The following is a 16,673-nucleotide window of genomic DNA, read 5'->3' as shown; positions in this document are numbered from 1 at the left end:
AAAAAAAAAACCAAAAATGAACCCCAAAAAACTGAGCCTCTGGAAAAAAAAAACCCAAAAATGACCCCCAAAAAACTGAGCCTCTGGAAAAAAATAACCAAAAATGAACCCCAAAACCTGAGCCCCTGGGAAAAAAAACCCCAAAATAATCCCAAAAAACTGAGCCTCTGGGGGAAAAAAAACCCCAAAATAATCCCAAAAAAACTGAGCCTCTGGGAAAAAATAACCAAAAATGAACCCCAAAAAACTGAGCCTCTGGGGGAAAAAAAACCCAAAATAATCCCCAAAAAACTGAGCCTCTGGGGAAAAAAACCCCAAAATAATCCCAAAAAAACTGAGCCTCTGGAAAAAAAAACCCAAAAATGAACCCCAAAAAACTGAGCCTCTGGAAAAAAAAACCCAAAAATAATCCCAAAAAAACTGAGCCTCTGGGGAAAAAAAACCCCAAAAATGAACCCCAAAAAACTGATCCTCTGGAAAAAAAAAACCAAAAATGAACCCCAACAAACTGAGCCTCTGGGGAAAAAATAACCAAAAATGAACCCCAAAAAACTGAGCCCCTGAAAAAAAACCCCAAAAATGAACCCCAAAATACTGAGCCCCTAGAAAAAAAACAAAAACAAAAATAAACCCCAAAAAACTGAGCCCCTGGAAAAAAAAAAACCCCAAAAATGAACCCCAAAAAACTGAGCCCCCTGGAAAAAAAACCCCAAAAATGAACCCCAAAAATCTGAGCCTCTGGAAAAAAAAACCCCAAAAATGAACCCCAAAAAACTGAGCCCCTGGAAAAAAAAAAACCCCAAAAATGAACCCCAAAAAACTGAGCCCCTGGGAAAAAAAAACCCAAAATAATCCCCAAAAAACTGAGCCTCTGGGAAAAAAACCCTCAAAATAATCCCAAAAAACTGAGCCCCTGGAAAAAAAAAAACCCAAAATAATCCCCAAAAAACTGAGCCCCCTGGAAAAAAAACCCAAAATGAACCCCAAAAACTGATCCTCTGGGAAAAACCCCTCAAAATAGTCCCAAAAATACTGAGCCCCTGGGAAAAAAAAACCCCAAAAATGAACCCAAAAAACTGAGCCTCTGGAAAAAAAAAAAAAAAACAAAAATGAACCCCAAAAAACTGAGCCCCTAGAAAAAAAAACCCCAGAAATGAACCCCAAAAAACTGAACCCCTGGAAAAAAAAAACCAGAAATAGTCCCCAAAAAACTGAGCCTCTGGGGAAAAAAACCCCAGAAATGAACCCCAAAAAACTGAGCCCCTGGAAAAAAAAAACAACAAAATAATCCCCAAAAAACTGAGCCCCTGGAAAAAACCCTCAAAATAATCCCAAAAAAACTGAGCCCCAGAAAAAAAACTCCTCAGAAATGAACCCCAAAAACTGAGCCTCTGGGAAAAAAAACCAAAATAACCCCCAAAAAACTGAGCCCTCGAAAAAAAAACAAACCAAAATAATCCCCAAAAAACTGAGCCCCTGGAAAAAAAAAATAACCAACACAATAATCCCCAAAAAACTGATCCTCTGGAAAAAAAACCCCAAAATTGAACCCCAAAAAACTGATCCTCTGGAAAAAAAAACGAAAATAATCCCCAAAACACTGATCCTCTGGAAAAAAACCCCTCAAAATAATCCCAAAAAAACTGATCCTCTGGAAAAAAAACCCCAAAAATGAACCCCAAAAAAACTGTGCCCCTGGAAAAAAAAACCCCTAAAATATTCATAAAAAATCTGAGACCCAGAAAAAAAAAAAAAAACAAAATGAACCCCAAAAAACCCCAAAATAATCCCAAAAAACTGAGCCCCCTGGAAAAAAAAACCCCAAAAATGAACCCCAAAAAACTGAGCCTCTGGAAAAACAAACAAAATAATCCCCAAAAAACTGAGCCCCCCCCAAAAAACCCCAAAAATGAACCCCAAAAAACTGAGCCCCCAGGAAAAAACCCCCCAAATAGTCCCCAAAAAAACTGAGCCCTCCCAAAAAAAACCCCAAAAAATCCTCTCCAAAATAACCCCCAAAAACGACCCCCCCAAAAAACCCACCCCCAATTTTCCCTCTCCTCCCCCAATTCCCTCCCCCATTTCCCCCTCAAATCTCCCCCAATTTTTCACCCCAATTTCCTCCTCAAATTTTCCCCCCCAAATTTCCCCATTTCCCCAAATTTCCCCATTCCCCCCCAAATTTCCCCATTTCCCCAAATTCCCCATTCCCCCCAAATTTCCCCATTTCCCCAAATTTCCCCATTTTCCCCCCCAAATTTCCCCATTTCCCCCCAAATTTCCCCATTTCCCCCCAAAATTCCCCCAAATTCCCCCCAAATTTCCCCATTTTCCCCCCAAATTTCCCATTTCACCCCCAAATTACCCCATTTCCCCCCAAATTCCCCATTTCCCCCAAATTTCCCCATTTTCCCCCCAAATTCCCCATTTTCCCCCCAAATTTCCCCATTTCCCCCCAAATTCCCCATTTCCCCCCAAATTTCCCCATTTTCCCCCAAATTTCCCCATTCCCCCCCAAATTTCCCCATTTTCCCCCAAATTTCCCAATTTCCCCCCAAATTTCCCCCCAAATTTCCCCATTTCCCCTCAATTTTTCCCCCCAAATTTCCCCATTTCTCCTAGTTCTTCTTCCCAATTTTCCCAATTTCCCCCCAATTTTCCCCCCCAAATTTCCCCATTTCCCTCAAATTTTCACCCAAAATTTCCCCATTTCTCCCAATTTTTCTCCCCAATTTCTCCCCATTTCTCCCCAATTTCCCCCCAATTTTTCCCCCAAATTTCCCTATTTTCCCCTCAATTTTTCGCCCCAAATTCCCCAATTTCTCCCCATTTTCTCCCCAATTTCCCCCCAATTCCCCCCCAATTTTCACCCAAATTTCCCCATTTCCCCTCAAATTTCACCCCCAAATTTCCCCATTTCTCCCAATTTTCCCCCCAATTTTCCCCATTTCACCCCAATTTTCCCCATTTCACCCCAATTTTCCCCATTTCACCCCAATTTTCCCCCAATTTCCCCCCAAATTTCCCCATTCCCCCTCAATTTTTCCCCCCAAATTCCCCAATTTCTCCCCATTTTCTCCCCAATTTTCCCCATTTCTCCCCAATTTCCCCCCAATTTTTCCCCCAAATTTCCCTATTTTCCCCTCAATTTCCCCCCAAATTCCCCAATTTCTCCTCATTTTCTCCCCAATTTCCCCCCAATTCCCCCCCAATTTTCACCCCAAATTTCCCCATTTCCCCCAAATTTTCACCCCCAAATTTCCCCATTTCTCCCAATTTTCCCCCCCAATTTTCCCCATTTCTCCCCAATTTCCCCTCAATTTTTCCCCCCAAATTTCCCCAGTTCTCCCAATTTTTCCCCCCAATTTTCCCCATTTCTCCCCAATTTCCCCTCAATTTTTCCACCCGAATTTCCCATTTCTCCCAGTTCTTCCCCAATTTTTCCCCCCAAATTTCCCCATTTCTCCCAATTTTTCTCCCCAATTTTCCCAATTTTTCCCCCCATTTCTCCCCAATTCCCCCCCAATTTCCCCCAACTTTCCCCCAAATTTCCCCATTTCCCCTCAAATTTTCCCCCAAATTTCCCCATTTCTCCCCAATTTCCCCCCAAATTTCCCCATTTCTCCCCATTTTCACCCCAAATTTCCCCATTTCTCCCCGTTCTTCTCCCCAATTTTCCCATTTCTCCCCCCAATTTTCCCCCCAAATTTCCCCATTTCCCCTCAATTTTTCCCCCCAAATTTCCCCTTTTCTCGCAGGTCTTCTTCCCAATTTTCCCCATTTCTCCCCCCAATTTTCCCCCAATTTCCCCCCAAATTTCCCCATTTCCCCCCAATTTCCCCCCCCAAATTTCCCCATTTCCCCCAATTTTCCCCTAAATTTTCACCCCAAATTTCCCCATTTCTCCCCATTTTTTCTCCCCAAATTTCCCCATTTCTCCCCCCAATTTTCCCCCAATTTTCTCCCCAAATTTCCCCATTTCCCCTCAAATTTTCCCCCCCAAATTTCCCCATTCCCCCTCAATTTTTCCCCCCAAATTCCCCAATTTCTCCCCCCAATTTCCCCCAAATTTCCCCAATTTCTCCCCAATTTTCCCCCCAAATTTCCCATTTCCCCCAAATTTTCACCCCAAGTTTCCCCATTTCCCCTCAATTTTTCACCCCAATTTTCCCCATTTCTCCCCCCAATTTCTCCCCAATTTCCCCCTTTCCCCTCAAATTTTGCCCCCCAAATTTCCCCATTTCCCCTCAATTTTCACCCCAATTTTCCCCATTTCTCCCCCCAATTCCCCCCAATTTTCCCCCCCAAATTTCCCCATTCCCCTTCAATTTTCCCCCCCAAATTCCCCAATTTCTCCCCATTTTCTCCCCAATTTCCCCCCAATTTTCCCCCCAATTCCCCCCAATTTCCCCCCATTTCTCCCCCCCATTTCTCCCCAATTCCCCCAATTTCCCCCCAATTCCCCCCATTTCTCCCCAATTCCCCCCAATTTCCCCAATCCCCCCCAATTTCCCCATTCCCCCCATTCCCCCCCCCATTTCCCTCTCAGCTGGGCTTTCACCCTTTTCTCTCGCAGGCCCCAGGAAAGGGCGACAGGAGCGGGGGTGAGTCACCTCGGGGGGCCACTGGGCAGTTTGGGGGATTTGGGAACTTTTGGGGATTTCTGCCTCTTTGGGGGGGGTCTGGAATCTCTGGGGTCATTGGTTTACCTTTTTGGGGCCATTCCCTCCCTTTTTGGGGTGATTTCTTGCTGTTTGGGGTGATTTTTTTCTCTTTTTTGGGGCAATTCCCAAATTTGGGGCGATTTCTTCCCATTTTTAGGGTTATTCCCTCCCTTTTTGGGGTGATTTTCCCCCTTTTTTTGGGGACAATTTCCCTTTTCTGGGACAATTTCCCTTTTTGGGGACAATTTCCCACCTTTTTGGGGTGATTTTCCTCCTTTTTTTGGGACAATTTCACATTTTTGGGATGATTTCCCCCCATTTTGGGATGATTTCCCCCTTTTTGGGGTGATTTTCCTCCTTTTTTGGGACGATTTCCCCCCATTTTGGGATGATTTCCCCCCTTTTTGGGGTGATTTTCCCCCTTTTTTGGGACAATTTCCCTTTTTTTGGGACGATTTCCCCCCTTTTTGGGACGATTTCCCCCCTTTTTTGGGGTGATTTTCCCCCTTTTTTGGGACAATTTCCTTTTTTGGGACAATTTCCCTTTTTTGGGACAATTTCTCCCCATATTGGGACGATTCCCCCCTTTTTTTGGGGCAGTTTCCCAATTTTGGGACAATTTCCCCCCTTTTTGTTGATTTTCCCCCTTTTTTGGGGACAATTTCCCTTTTTTGGACAATTTCCCCCCATTTTGGGACGATTCCCCCCCTTTTTTTGGGGCAGTTTCCCAATTTTGGGGTGATTTCCCCTCATTTTTAAGGCAATTTCCCCCCTTTTTGAGATGATTTCTCCCCTTTTAGGGTTGATTTCCTTCCCTTTTGGGTTGATTTTCCTCCTTTTTGGGTTGACTTTCTCCTTTTTGGGGCAATTCCCTCCCTTTTTGGGGTGATTTCTTTCTCTTTGGGGTGATTTTTTTCTCTTTTTTGGGGCAATTTCCTCCCTTTTTGGGGCGATTCCCAAATTTGAGGTGATTTCTTCCCATTTTTAGGGTTATTCCCTCCCTTTTTGGGGTGATTTTCCCCCTTTTTTGGGACAATTTCCCTTTTTTGGGATGATTTCCCCCCATTTTGGGATGATTTCCCCCCTTTTTGGGGTGATTTTCCCCCTTTTTTGGGACAATTTCCTTTTTTGGACAATTTCCCTTTTTTGGGACGATTTCCCCCTTTTTGGGATGATTTCCCCCCCTTTTTGGGGTGATTTTCTCCTTTTTTGGGACAATTTCCCTTTTTTGGGACAATTTCTCCCCATTTTGGGACGATTCCCCCCCTTTTTTTGGGGCAGTTTCCCAATTTTGGCATGATTTCCTCCCTTTTTGTTGATTTTCCCCCTTTTTTGGGACAATTTCCCTTTTTTGGGACGATTTCCCCTCATTTTGGGGACGATTCCCCCCATTTTTTGGGGCAGTTTTCTTCCCATTTTTAGGGTTATTCCCTCCCTTTTTGGGGTGATTTCCCCCCTTTTTGGGACAATTTCCCTTTTTTGGGACGATTTCTCCCCATTTTGGGACAATTCCCCCCCCTTTTTTTGGGGCAGTTTCCCAATTTTGGGGTGATTCCCTCCCCTTTTGGGGTGATTTTCTCCTTTTTTGGGACAATTTCCCAATTTTTGGGTTGATTTCCCCTCATTTTTAAGGCAATTTCCCCCCTTTTTGAGGTGATTTCTCCCCTTTTTGGGTTGATTTCCTTCCCTTTTGGGTTGATTTTCCCCCTTTTTGGGTTGACTTTCTCCCTTTTTGGGGCAATTCCCTCCCTTTTTGGGGTGATTTCTTTCTTTTTGGGGTGATTTTTTTCTCTTTTTTGGGGCAATTTCTCCCTTTTTGGGGCAATTCCCAAATTTGGGGCAATTTCTTCCCATTTTTAGGGTTATTCCCTCCCTTTTTGGGGTGATTTTCCCCCTTTTTTTGGACAATTTCCCTTTTTTGGGATGATTTCCCCCCATTTTGGGACGATTCCCCCCCTTTTTTGGGGCAGTTTCCCAATTTTGGGTTGATTTCCCCTCATTTTTAAGGCAATTTCCCCCCTTTTTGAGGTGATTTTTCCCCTTTTAGGGTTGATTTCCTCCTTTTTGGGTTGATTTTTCCCCCTTTTTGGGTTGACTTTCTCCCTTTTTGGGGCGAGTCCCTCCCTTTTTGGGTGATTTCTTTCTGTTTGGGGTGATTTTTTTCTCTTTTTTGGGGCAATTTCCTCCCTTTTTGGGGCAAATTCCCAAATTTGGGGCAGTTTCTTCCCATTTTTAGGGTTATTCCTTCCCATTTTGGGGTGATTCCCCCCTTTTTTTGGGGCAGTTTCCCAATTTTGGGACGATTTCCCCCCTTTTTGTTGATTTTCCCCCTTTTCTGGGACAATTTCCCTTTTTTGGGATGATTTCCCCCCTTTTTGGGGTGATTTTCCTCCTTTTTTTGGGACAATTTCCCTTTTTTGGGACGATTTCCCCCCCTTTTTGGGGTGATTTTCCTCCTTTTTTGGGGACAATTTCCCTTTTTTGGGATGATTTCCCCCCATTTTGGGGTGATTTTCCCCCTTTTTTGGGACAATTTCCCTTTTTTGGGGACAATTTCCCTTTTTTGGGACGATTTCCCCTCATTTTGGGACGATTCCCCCCATTTTTTGGGGCAGTTTCTTCCCATTTTCAGGGTTATTCCCTCCCTTTTTGGGTTGATTTCTTTCTTTTTGGGGTGATTTTTTTCTCTTTTTTGGGGCAATTTCCTCCCTTTTTGGGGCAAATTCCCAAATTTGGGGCGATTTCTTCCCATTTTTAGGGTTATTCCCTCCCTTTTTGGGGTGATTTTCCCCCTTTTCTGGGACAATTTCACATTTTTGGGATGATTTCCCCCCTTTTTGTGGTGATTTTCCCCCTTTTTTGGGACAATTTCCCTTTTTTGAGACGATTTCCCCTCATTTTAGGACGATTTTCCCCCTTTTTTGGGACAATTTCCCTTTTTTGGGATGATTTCCCCCCTTTTTGGGGTGATTTTCCCCCTTTTTTTGGGACAATTTCCCTTTTTTGGGACAATTTCCCCCCTTTTTGGGGTGATTTTCTCCTTTATTTGGGACAATTCCCCTTTTTTGGGATGATTTTCCCCCTTTTTGGGGTGATTTTCCTCCTTTTTTGGGACAATTTCCCTTTTTTGGGACAATTTCTCCCCATTTTGGGACGATTTCCCCCCCTTTTTTTCGGGCAGTTTCCCAATTTTGGGACAATTTCCCCCCTTTTTTGGGGTGATTTTCCCCCTTTTTTGGGACAATTTCCCTTTTTTGGGACGATTTCCCCCCTTTTTGGGACGATTCCCCCCTTTTTTTGGGGCAGTTTCCCAATTTTGGGGTGATTCCCTCCCTTTTTGGGGTGATTTTCTCCTTTTTTTTTTGGGACAATTTCCCAATTTTGGGTTGATTTCCCCTCATTTTTAAGGCAATTTCCCCCCTTTTTGGGGTGATTTCTCCCCTTTTAGGGTTGATTTCCTTCCCTTTTTGGGTTGATTTTCCCCCTTTTTAGGACAATTTCCCTTTTGGGTTGATTTTCCCCCTTTTTGGGTTGACTTTCTCCCTTTTGGGGGTGATTTCCTTATTTTTGCTTGATTTTCCCCATTTTTAGGGCGATTTCTTCCCTTTTTAGGACAATTTCTCTCCCTTTTTGGGGTGATTTCTCCCCCTTTTGGGGTGATTTCTCCCCTTTTTGGGGTGATTTTCTCCTTTTGGAGTTTCTTCCCCCCATTTTTGGGGTGATTTCTTCCCTTTTTGGGGTGATTTCTCCCCCTTTTGGGTTGATTTCCCCCTTTTTGGGGTGATTTTCTCCTTTTTAAGTTTCTTCCCCCCATTTTTAGGGTGATTTCTTCCCTTTTTAGGGTGATTTCTCCCCCTTTTGGGGTAATTTCTCCCCTTTTTGGGGTGATTTTCTCCTTTTGGAGTTTCTTCCCCCCATTTTAGGGTGATATTCTCCTTTTTGGGGTGATTTTCTCTTTTCTGAGTTTCTTCCCCCCATTTTTAGGGCTATTTCTTCCCTTTTGGGGGTGATTTCCTTATTTTTGCTTGATTTTCCCCCATTTTTAGGGCGATTTCTTCCCTTTTTGGGACGATTTCTCTCCCTTTTGGGGTGATTTCTCCCCTTTTTGGGTTGATTTTCTCCTTTTTGAGTTTCTTCCCCCCCTTTTTAGGACAATTTCCCCCTTTCTGTAGTGATTTTCTCCTTTTGAGTTTCTTCCCCCCCTTTTTGGGGTGATTTTCCCCTTTTTGGGGTGATTTCCCCCTTTCTGTGGTGATTTTCTCCTTTTGGAGTTTCTTCCCCCCATTTTTAGGGTGATTTCTTCCCTTTTTGGGGTGATTTCTCCCTTTTTGGGGTGATTTCTCCCCTTTTTGGGTTGATTTTCTCCTTTTGGAGTTTCTTCCCCCCATTTTTAGGGTGATTTCTTCCCTTTTTGGGGTGATTTCTCCCTTTTTGGGGGTGATTTCTCCCCTTTTTGGGTTGATTTTCTCCTTTTTGAGTTCTTCCCCCCATTTTTAGGGAGATTTCTTCCCTTTTTAGGACAATTTCTCTCCCTTTTGGGGTGATTTTCTCCTTTTTGAGTCTCTTCCCCCCATTTTTTAAGGGCAATTTCCCTCCTTTTTAGGATGATTTCTCCCCTTTTGGGTTGATTTTCTCCTTTTTGAGTCTCTTCCCCATTTTTGGGGTGATTTCTCCCCTTTTTGGGATGATTTCTCTCCCCTTTTGGGGTGATTTCTCCCCTTTTTGGGGTGATTTCCCCCCTTTTTGTGTTGATTTTCTCCTTTCTGAGTCTCTTCCCCCCCTTTTTAGGGTGATTTCTACCCCTTTTGGGGTGATTTCTCTCCCTTTTGGGGTGATTTCCCCCATTTTTGGGTTGATTTTCTCCTTTTTGAGTTTCTTCCCCCCATTTACCTCCCAAACCAATACTAAAACCCTCCAATTAATTCCATTTAATTCCCTTTAAGCACAAACACAACCAAAAATCACCAACAACCACCAAACCCCCGAGCCACCAAACCCCTCAAGTTTTAAATCCTCACTTTTGGGAGGTGCAGAACTTCCAGGAATCCCAAAAAAAACCCCAAAAAAACCCCAATTTTTCCTGGCAGAGGGCAAAGGGCAGCGGGAGAAGCTGGAGCTGGTGGCCTCATTCTCGTTTTTTGGGAATGTGATGTCCATGGCCAGCGTGCAGCTGGCTGGGGCCAAGAGGGACGCGCTGCTGCTCAGCTTCAAGGATGCCAAGGTAAGGGGAAAACCCCAAAAAACCCCAAATCCTGAAAAAAAACCCCAAAAAACCTCAAAAGGAGCTCGAAAAAATAATAATAATCCCCCCAAAAATGCTCCAAAAGCAGAGAAAATATCCCCAAAGCCCAGAAAATCCCAAAGGAGGATAAAAAGTCACCAAAAAAAATCCAAGGAAAGTTAAATAAAAAACCAACCCAACACACTGAAAATACCTAAAAAAAAAAACAACAGAAAAAACACCAGAAAAAAAATAAAAGAGACCCCAAAAATCTCAAAGAAACCCCCAAAATTCCCAGAAAAGTAAAGATCTTCAGAAAACCTAGAAACCCCCTCAAAATACCCCAAAAACCTCAAAGAAACCCCAACAAAAACCCCAAAAAACCTCAAAAAAATCCCCTAAAAAACTTCAAAGAAACCCCCCCAAAATCCCCCAAAAAACCTCAAAAAAATCCCCCAAAAACCCCAAAGAAACCCCCCAAAATCCCCAAAGAAACCCCCCCAAAATCCCCAAAAAAACCCCAAAGAAACCCCCCCAAAATCCCCCAAAAAACCCCCAAAATCCTGAAAAAAAACCCCAAAAAAACTCAAAAGGAGCTCGAAAAAATAATAATAATCCCCCCAAAAAGCTCCAAAAGCAGAGAAAACATCCCCAAAGCCCAGAAAATCCCAAAGGAGGATAAAAAGTCACTAAAAAAAAATCCAGGAAAGTTCAATAAAAAACCAAACCCAACCCACTGAAAAACCTTAAAAAAACCCCAACAGAATAAAAACCAGAAAAAAAATAAAAAAGAGACCCCAAAAATCTCAAAGAAACCCCTAAAATTCCCAGGAAAGTAAAAATCTTCAGAAAACCTAGAAACCACCTCAAAATACCCCAAAAACCTCAAAGAAACCCCAACAAAAAACCCCAAAAAACCTCAAAAAAATCCCCTAAAAAACCTCAAGAAACCCCCCCCAAAAACCTCAAAAAAGTCCCCCAAAGAAACTCCACCAAAATCCCCAAAAAAAACCCCCAAAGAAACTCCACCAAAATCCCCCAAAAAACCCCAAAATCCAACAAAAAAAACCCCAAAAAAACTCAAAAGGAGCTCGAAAAAATAATAATAATCCCCCCAAAAAGCTCCAAAAGCAGAGAAAACATCCCCAAAACCGAGAAAATCCCAAAGGAGGATAAAAAGTCACAAAAAAAAATCCAGGAAAGTTCAATAAAAAACCAACCCAACCCACTGAAAAATACCTAAAAAAAAAAACAACAGAAAAAACAACAGAAAAAAAATAAAAAAGAGACCCCAAAAAATCTCAAAGAAACCCCCAAAATTCCCAGAAAAGTAAAGATCTTCAGAAAACCTAGAAACCCCCTCAAAATACCCCAAAAACCTCAAAGAAACCCCCCTAAAATACCCCAAAAAACCTCAAAAAATCCCCTAAAAGACTTCAAAGAAACCCCCCCAAAATCCCCCCAAAAACCCCAAAGAAACCCCCCCAAAATCCCCCAAAAAACCCCAAAATCCACAAAAAAAAAACCCCCAAAAAAACTCAAAAGGAGCTCGAAAAAATAATAATAATCCCCCAAAATGCTCCAAAAGCAGAGAAAACATCCCCAAAGCCCAGAAAATCCCAAAGGAGGATAAAAAGTCACTAAAAAAATATCCAGGAAAGTTAAATAAAAAACCAACCCAACCCACTGAAAAACCTAAAAGAAAACCAAGAGAAAAAACAACAGAAAAAATAAAAAAGAGACCCCAAAAATCTCAAAGAAACCCCTAAAATTCCCAGAAAAGTAAAAATCTTCAGAAAACCTAGAAACCACCTCAAAATACCCCAAAAACCTCAAAAAAATCACCCAAAAACCCCAAAGAAACCCCCCCAAAATCCCCAAAGAAACCCCAAAGAAACCCCCCCCAAAATCCCCCCAAAAACCTCAAAGAAACCCCCCCAAAATCCCCCAAAAACCCCAAAGAAACCCCCCCAAAATCCCCCAAAAACCCCAAAGAAACCCCCCCAAAATCCCCCAAAAACCCCAAAGAAACCCCCCCAAAATCCCCAAAAACCCAAAGAAACCCCCCCCAAAATCCCCCAAAAACCCCAAAGAAACCCCCCCAAAATCCCCAAAAACCCCAAAGAAACCCCCCCAAAATCCCCCAAAAACCCCAAAGAAACCCCCCCAAATCCCCCCAAAAACCCCAAAGAAACCCCCCCAAAATCCCCAAAAACCCCAAAGAAACCCCCCCCAAAACCCCCCCCAAAAACCCCAAAGAAACCCCCCCCAAAATTCCCCCAAAAACCCCAAAGAAACCCCCCCAAAATCCCAAAGAACCCCCCCAAAATCCCCCAAAAACCCCCAAGAAACCCCCCCAAAATCCCCCAAAAACCCCCAAGAAACCCCCCCCAAAATCCCCCAAAAACCCCAAAGAAACCCCCCAAAATCCCCCAAAAACCCCAAAGAAACCCCCCCAAAATCCCCAAAAACCCCAAAGAAACCCCCCCAAAATCCCCAAAAAACCCCAAAGAAACCCCCCCAAAATCCCCCAAAAACCCCAAAGAAACCCCCCCAAAATCCCCAAAAACCCCAAAGAAACCCCCCCAAAATCCCCCAAAGCCTCAAAGAAACCCCCCCAAAATCTCCCAAAACCCAAAGAAACCCCCCCCAAAATCCCCCAAAAACCCCAAAGAAACCCCCCCAAAATCCCCCAAAAACCCCAAAGAAACCCCCCAAATCCCCCCAAAAACCCCAAAGAAACCCCCCCAAAATCCCCAAAGAAACCCCAAAGAAACCCCCCCAAAATCCCCCCAAAATCCCAAAGAAACCCCCCCCAAAATCCCCAAAAACCCCAAAGAAACTCCCCCAAAATCCCCCAAAAACCCCAAAGAAACCCCCCCAAAATCCCCCCCAAAAACCCCAAAGAAACCCCCCCCAAAATCCCCCAAAAACCCCAAAGAAACCCCCCCAAAATCCCCCAAAACCTCAAAGAAACCCCCCCAAAATCCCCCCCAAAAACCCCAAAACCCCCCCAAAAAACCCCAAAAACCCCAAAGAAACCCCCCCAAAATCCCCCAAAACCTCAAAGAAACCCCCCCAAAAACCCCAAAGAAACCCCCCCCAAAATCCCCAAAAACCCCAAAGAAACCCCCCCAAAATCCCCAAAAACCCCAAAGAAACCCCCCCAAAATCCCCCAAAAACCTCAAAGAAACCCCCCCCCAAAAAACCCAAAAACCCCAAAGAAACCCCCCCAAAATCCCCCCAAAGAAACCCCAAAGAAACCCCCCCAAAATCCCCAAAAAACCTCAAAGAACCCCCTCCAAAATCCCCCAAAATCCCCAAAGAAACCCCCCCAAAAACCCAAAGAAACCCCAAAGAAACCCCCCCAAAATCCCCCCAAAGAAACCCCAAGAAACCCCCCCAAAATCCCCCCAAAAACCCTAAAGAAACCCCCCCAAAATCCCCCAAAAACCCCAAAGAAACCCCCCCAAAATCCCCAAAAACCCCCAAAGAAACCCCCCCAAAAACCCCAAAGAAACCCCCCCAAAATCCCCCAAAAACCCAAAGAAACCCCCCAAAATCCCCCAAAAACCCCAAGAAACCCCCCAAAATCCCCCCAAAAACCCCAAAGAAACCCCCCAAAATCCCCCAAAAACCCCAAAGAAACCCCCCCCAAAATCCCCAAAAAACCCCAAAGAAACCCCCCCAAAATCCCCAAAGAAACCCCCCCAAAATCCCCCAAAAACCCCAAAGAAAACCCCCCCAAAATCCCAAAAAAACCCCAAAGAAACCCCCCAAAATCCCCCAAAAACCCCAAAGAAACCCCCCCAAAATCCCCCAAAAACCCCAAAGAAACCCCCCAAAATCCCCCAAAAACCCCAAAGAAACCCCCCCAAAATCCCCCAAAAACCCCAAAGAAACCCCCCCCAAAATCCCCCAAAAACCCCAAAGAAACCCCCCCAAAATCCCCCAAAATCCCCAAAGAAAACCCCCCCAAAATCCCCCCAAAATCCCAAAGAAACCCCCCCCAAAATCCCCAAAGAAACCCCCCAAAATCCCCAAAGAAACCCCCCAAAATCCCCCCAAAAACCCCAAAGAAACCCCCCCAAAATCCCCCAAAAACCCCAAAGAAACCCCCCCAAAATCCCCCAAAAACCCCCAAAGAAACCCCCCCAAAATCCCCCCAAAAACCCCAAAGAAACCCCCCCAAATCCCCCCAAAAACCCCAAAGAAACCCCCCCAAAATCCCCCAAAAACCCCAAAGAAACCCCCCCAAAAACCCCAAAGAAACCCCCCCAAAATCCCCCAAAAACCCCAAAGAAACCCCCCCAAAAACCCCAAAGAAACCCCCCCAAAATCCCCCCAAAATCCCCAAAGAAACCCCCCCAAAATCCCCCCAAAATCCCAAAGAAACCCCCCCAAAATCCCCCAAAAACCCCAAAGAAACCCCCCCAAAATCCCCCAAAAACCCCAAAGAAACCCCCCCAAAATCCCCCAAAAACCCCAAAGAAACCCCCCCAAAATCCCCCCAAAAACCCCAAAAAACCCCCCCAAAATCCCCAAAAACCCCAAAGAAACCCCCCCAAAATCCCCCAAAATCCCCAAAGAAACCCCCCCAAAATTCCCCCAAAAACCCCAAAGAAACCCCCCCAAAATCCCCAAAGAAACCCCAAAGAAACCCCCCCAAAATCCCCCAAAAACCCCAAAGAAACCCCCCCAAAAACCCCAAAGAAACCCCCCCAAATCCCCCCAAAAACCCCAAAGAAACCCCCCCAAAATCCCCCCAAAAACCCCAAAGAAACCCCCAAAAAATCCCCCCAAAAACCCCAAAGAAACCCCCCCAAAATCCCCAAAAACCCCAAAGAAACCCCCCCAAAATCCCCCAAAAACCCCAAAACCCAAAAAATTAAAAAAAACCTCCAAAAAAACCCCAAAAACCCCGAAATAACCCTCCAAAAATCTCAAAAAAAACCCCAGAAAGAAATCCCAAAAAAATCCCAAGAAATCCCAGAAAATCCCAAAATAAAAACCCCAAAAAGCTCAAAAAATCTAGAAACCCCCAAAAAAAAACCCCAAAACTCCAGAAAAAAGTCATAAAGTCCCAACCCCTCCAAAAAAACCCCAAAAACCACCAAAAATCCCCCAAACCCCCCCAAAATCCCCAAAACCCCAAAAAAAAATCCAAAAAATCCTCAAAAAACTCAAAAAAACCCCAGAAACTCCCCCAAAACTCTCAAAAAAAGCCCCACCAAATCCCCCAAAAACCCCAAAAACCCCCTAAAAACCCCAACAACCCCAAAATCCCCCAAAAACCCCAAATCCCCCAAAAACCCAAATCCCCCAAATCCCCCTAAACCCCAAAATCCCCCAAAATCCCCAAAACACCCCCAATCCCCCAAAATCCCCCAAAAACCCAAAATCCCCCAAAAACCCAAAATCCCCCCAAAAACCCCAAAACCCCAAATCCCCCAAAAACCCAAAATCCCCTAAAACCCCAAAAACCCCAAATCCCCCCAAAAACCCCCAAAAACCCCAAAAACCCACAAAACCCCCCCAAAATCCCCCCAAAAACCCCAAAATCCCCCACAAACCCCCAAAACCCCACAATCCCCCAAAATGCCCAAAAAACCCCAAAAACCCCAAATCCCCCAAAAACCCCAAAAACCCCCCAATCCCCCAAAACCCCCAAAATCCCCAAATCCCCCAAAAACCCCAAAACCCCCCAAAAACCCCCAAATCCCCCAAAAACCCCCAAAAACCCCAATCCCCCAAAAACCCCAAATCCCCCAAAAACCCCAAAATCCCCAAATCCCCCCAAAATCCCCAAATCCCCCCCCAAATCCCCCCCCCAAAATCCCCAAATCCCCCCAAAACCCAAAATCCCCTAAAAACCCCAAAAACCCCAAAATCCCCCAAAACCCCCAAATGCCCCAAAAACCCCAAATCCCCAAATCCCCCAAAATCCCCCCAAAAACCCCAAAAACCCCAAAATCCCCCCAAAATCCCCAAAAACCCCAAATCCCCCAAAACCCCAAAAACCCCAAATCCCCCAAAAACCCCAAATCCCCCAAAAACCCCAAAATCCCCAAACCCCCACAAAAACCCAAAAACGCCAAAAACCCCAAAATCCCCCAAAAACCCCCAAAAACCCCAAATCCCCCCAAAACCCCCAAAAACCCCAAAATCCCCCAAAAACCCCAAAATCCCCCAAAAACCCCAAAAACCCCAAAATCCCCCAAAAACCCCAAATCCCCCAAAAACCCCAAAAACCCCAAAATCCCCCAAAAACCCCAAATCCCCCCAAAAACCCCAAATCCCCCAAAAACCCCAAAATCCCCAAAAAACCCCAAAACCCCCAAAAACCCCAAATCCCCCAAAAACCCCAAATCCCCCAAAACCCCCAAAATCCCCAAAAAACCCCAAAACCCCAAAAACCCCAAATCCCCCAAAACCCCCAAATCCCCCAAAAACCCCAAAATCCCCAAAAAACCCCAAAACCCCCAAAAACCCCAAATCCCCCAAAAACCCCAAATCCCCCAAATCCCCCAAAAACCCCAAATCCCCAAAACCCCCAAATCCCCCAAAAACCCCAAAACCTCAAACCCCCCAAAAACCCCAAAACCTGAACCCCCAAAGCCCCAGAAAAACCCCAAAGAGCCCCCCAAAACCTCAGCCCCTTTTGGGGTGCCCTGACCCCTTTTTGGGGTGCTGGGGGTGATTTTGGGGTGCTGGGGGTGATTTTGGGGTGCCCTGACCCATTTTTGGGGTGCCCTGACCCATTTTTGGGGTGCTGTGGGTAACTTTG

General features: G+C 44.9%; 1 protein-coding gene across 4 annotated transcripts in view; it reads left to right on the top strand.

The window, feature by feature from the left end:
- The window catches only part of CPSF1 (cleavage and polyadenylation specific factor 1), a 130,987-nt gene that overhangs the window by 6,839 nt on the left and 107,475 nt on the right, over positions 1-16,673 (top strand). For all 4 annotated transcript variants that reach the window (XM_059868611.1, XM_059868620.1, XM_059868628.1 and 1 more), the window contains exons 3-4: positions 4,577-4,604; positions 9,752-9,885. In XM_059868611.1, the coding sequence (XP_059724594.1) occupies positions 4,577-4,604; positions 9,752-9,885 (162 nt within the window). The remainder of the gene's footprint in view (positions 1-4,576; positions 4,605-9,751; positions 9,886-16,673) is intronic.

Source organism: Haemorhous mexicanus, chromosome 1 (genome assembly GCF_027477595.1).
Source record: "Haemorhous mexicanus isolate bHaeMex1 chromosome 1, bHaeMex1.pri, whole genome shotgun sequence".
Classification (NCBI taxonomy): domain Eukaryota; kingdom Metazoa; phylum Chordata; class Aves; order Passeriformes; family Fringillidae; genus Haemorhous; species Haemorhous mexicanus.
The sequence above is the reverse complement of the archived record's forward strand: the minus strand, read 5'-3'. Positions and strand labels throughout refer to the sequence as shown.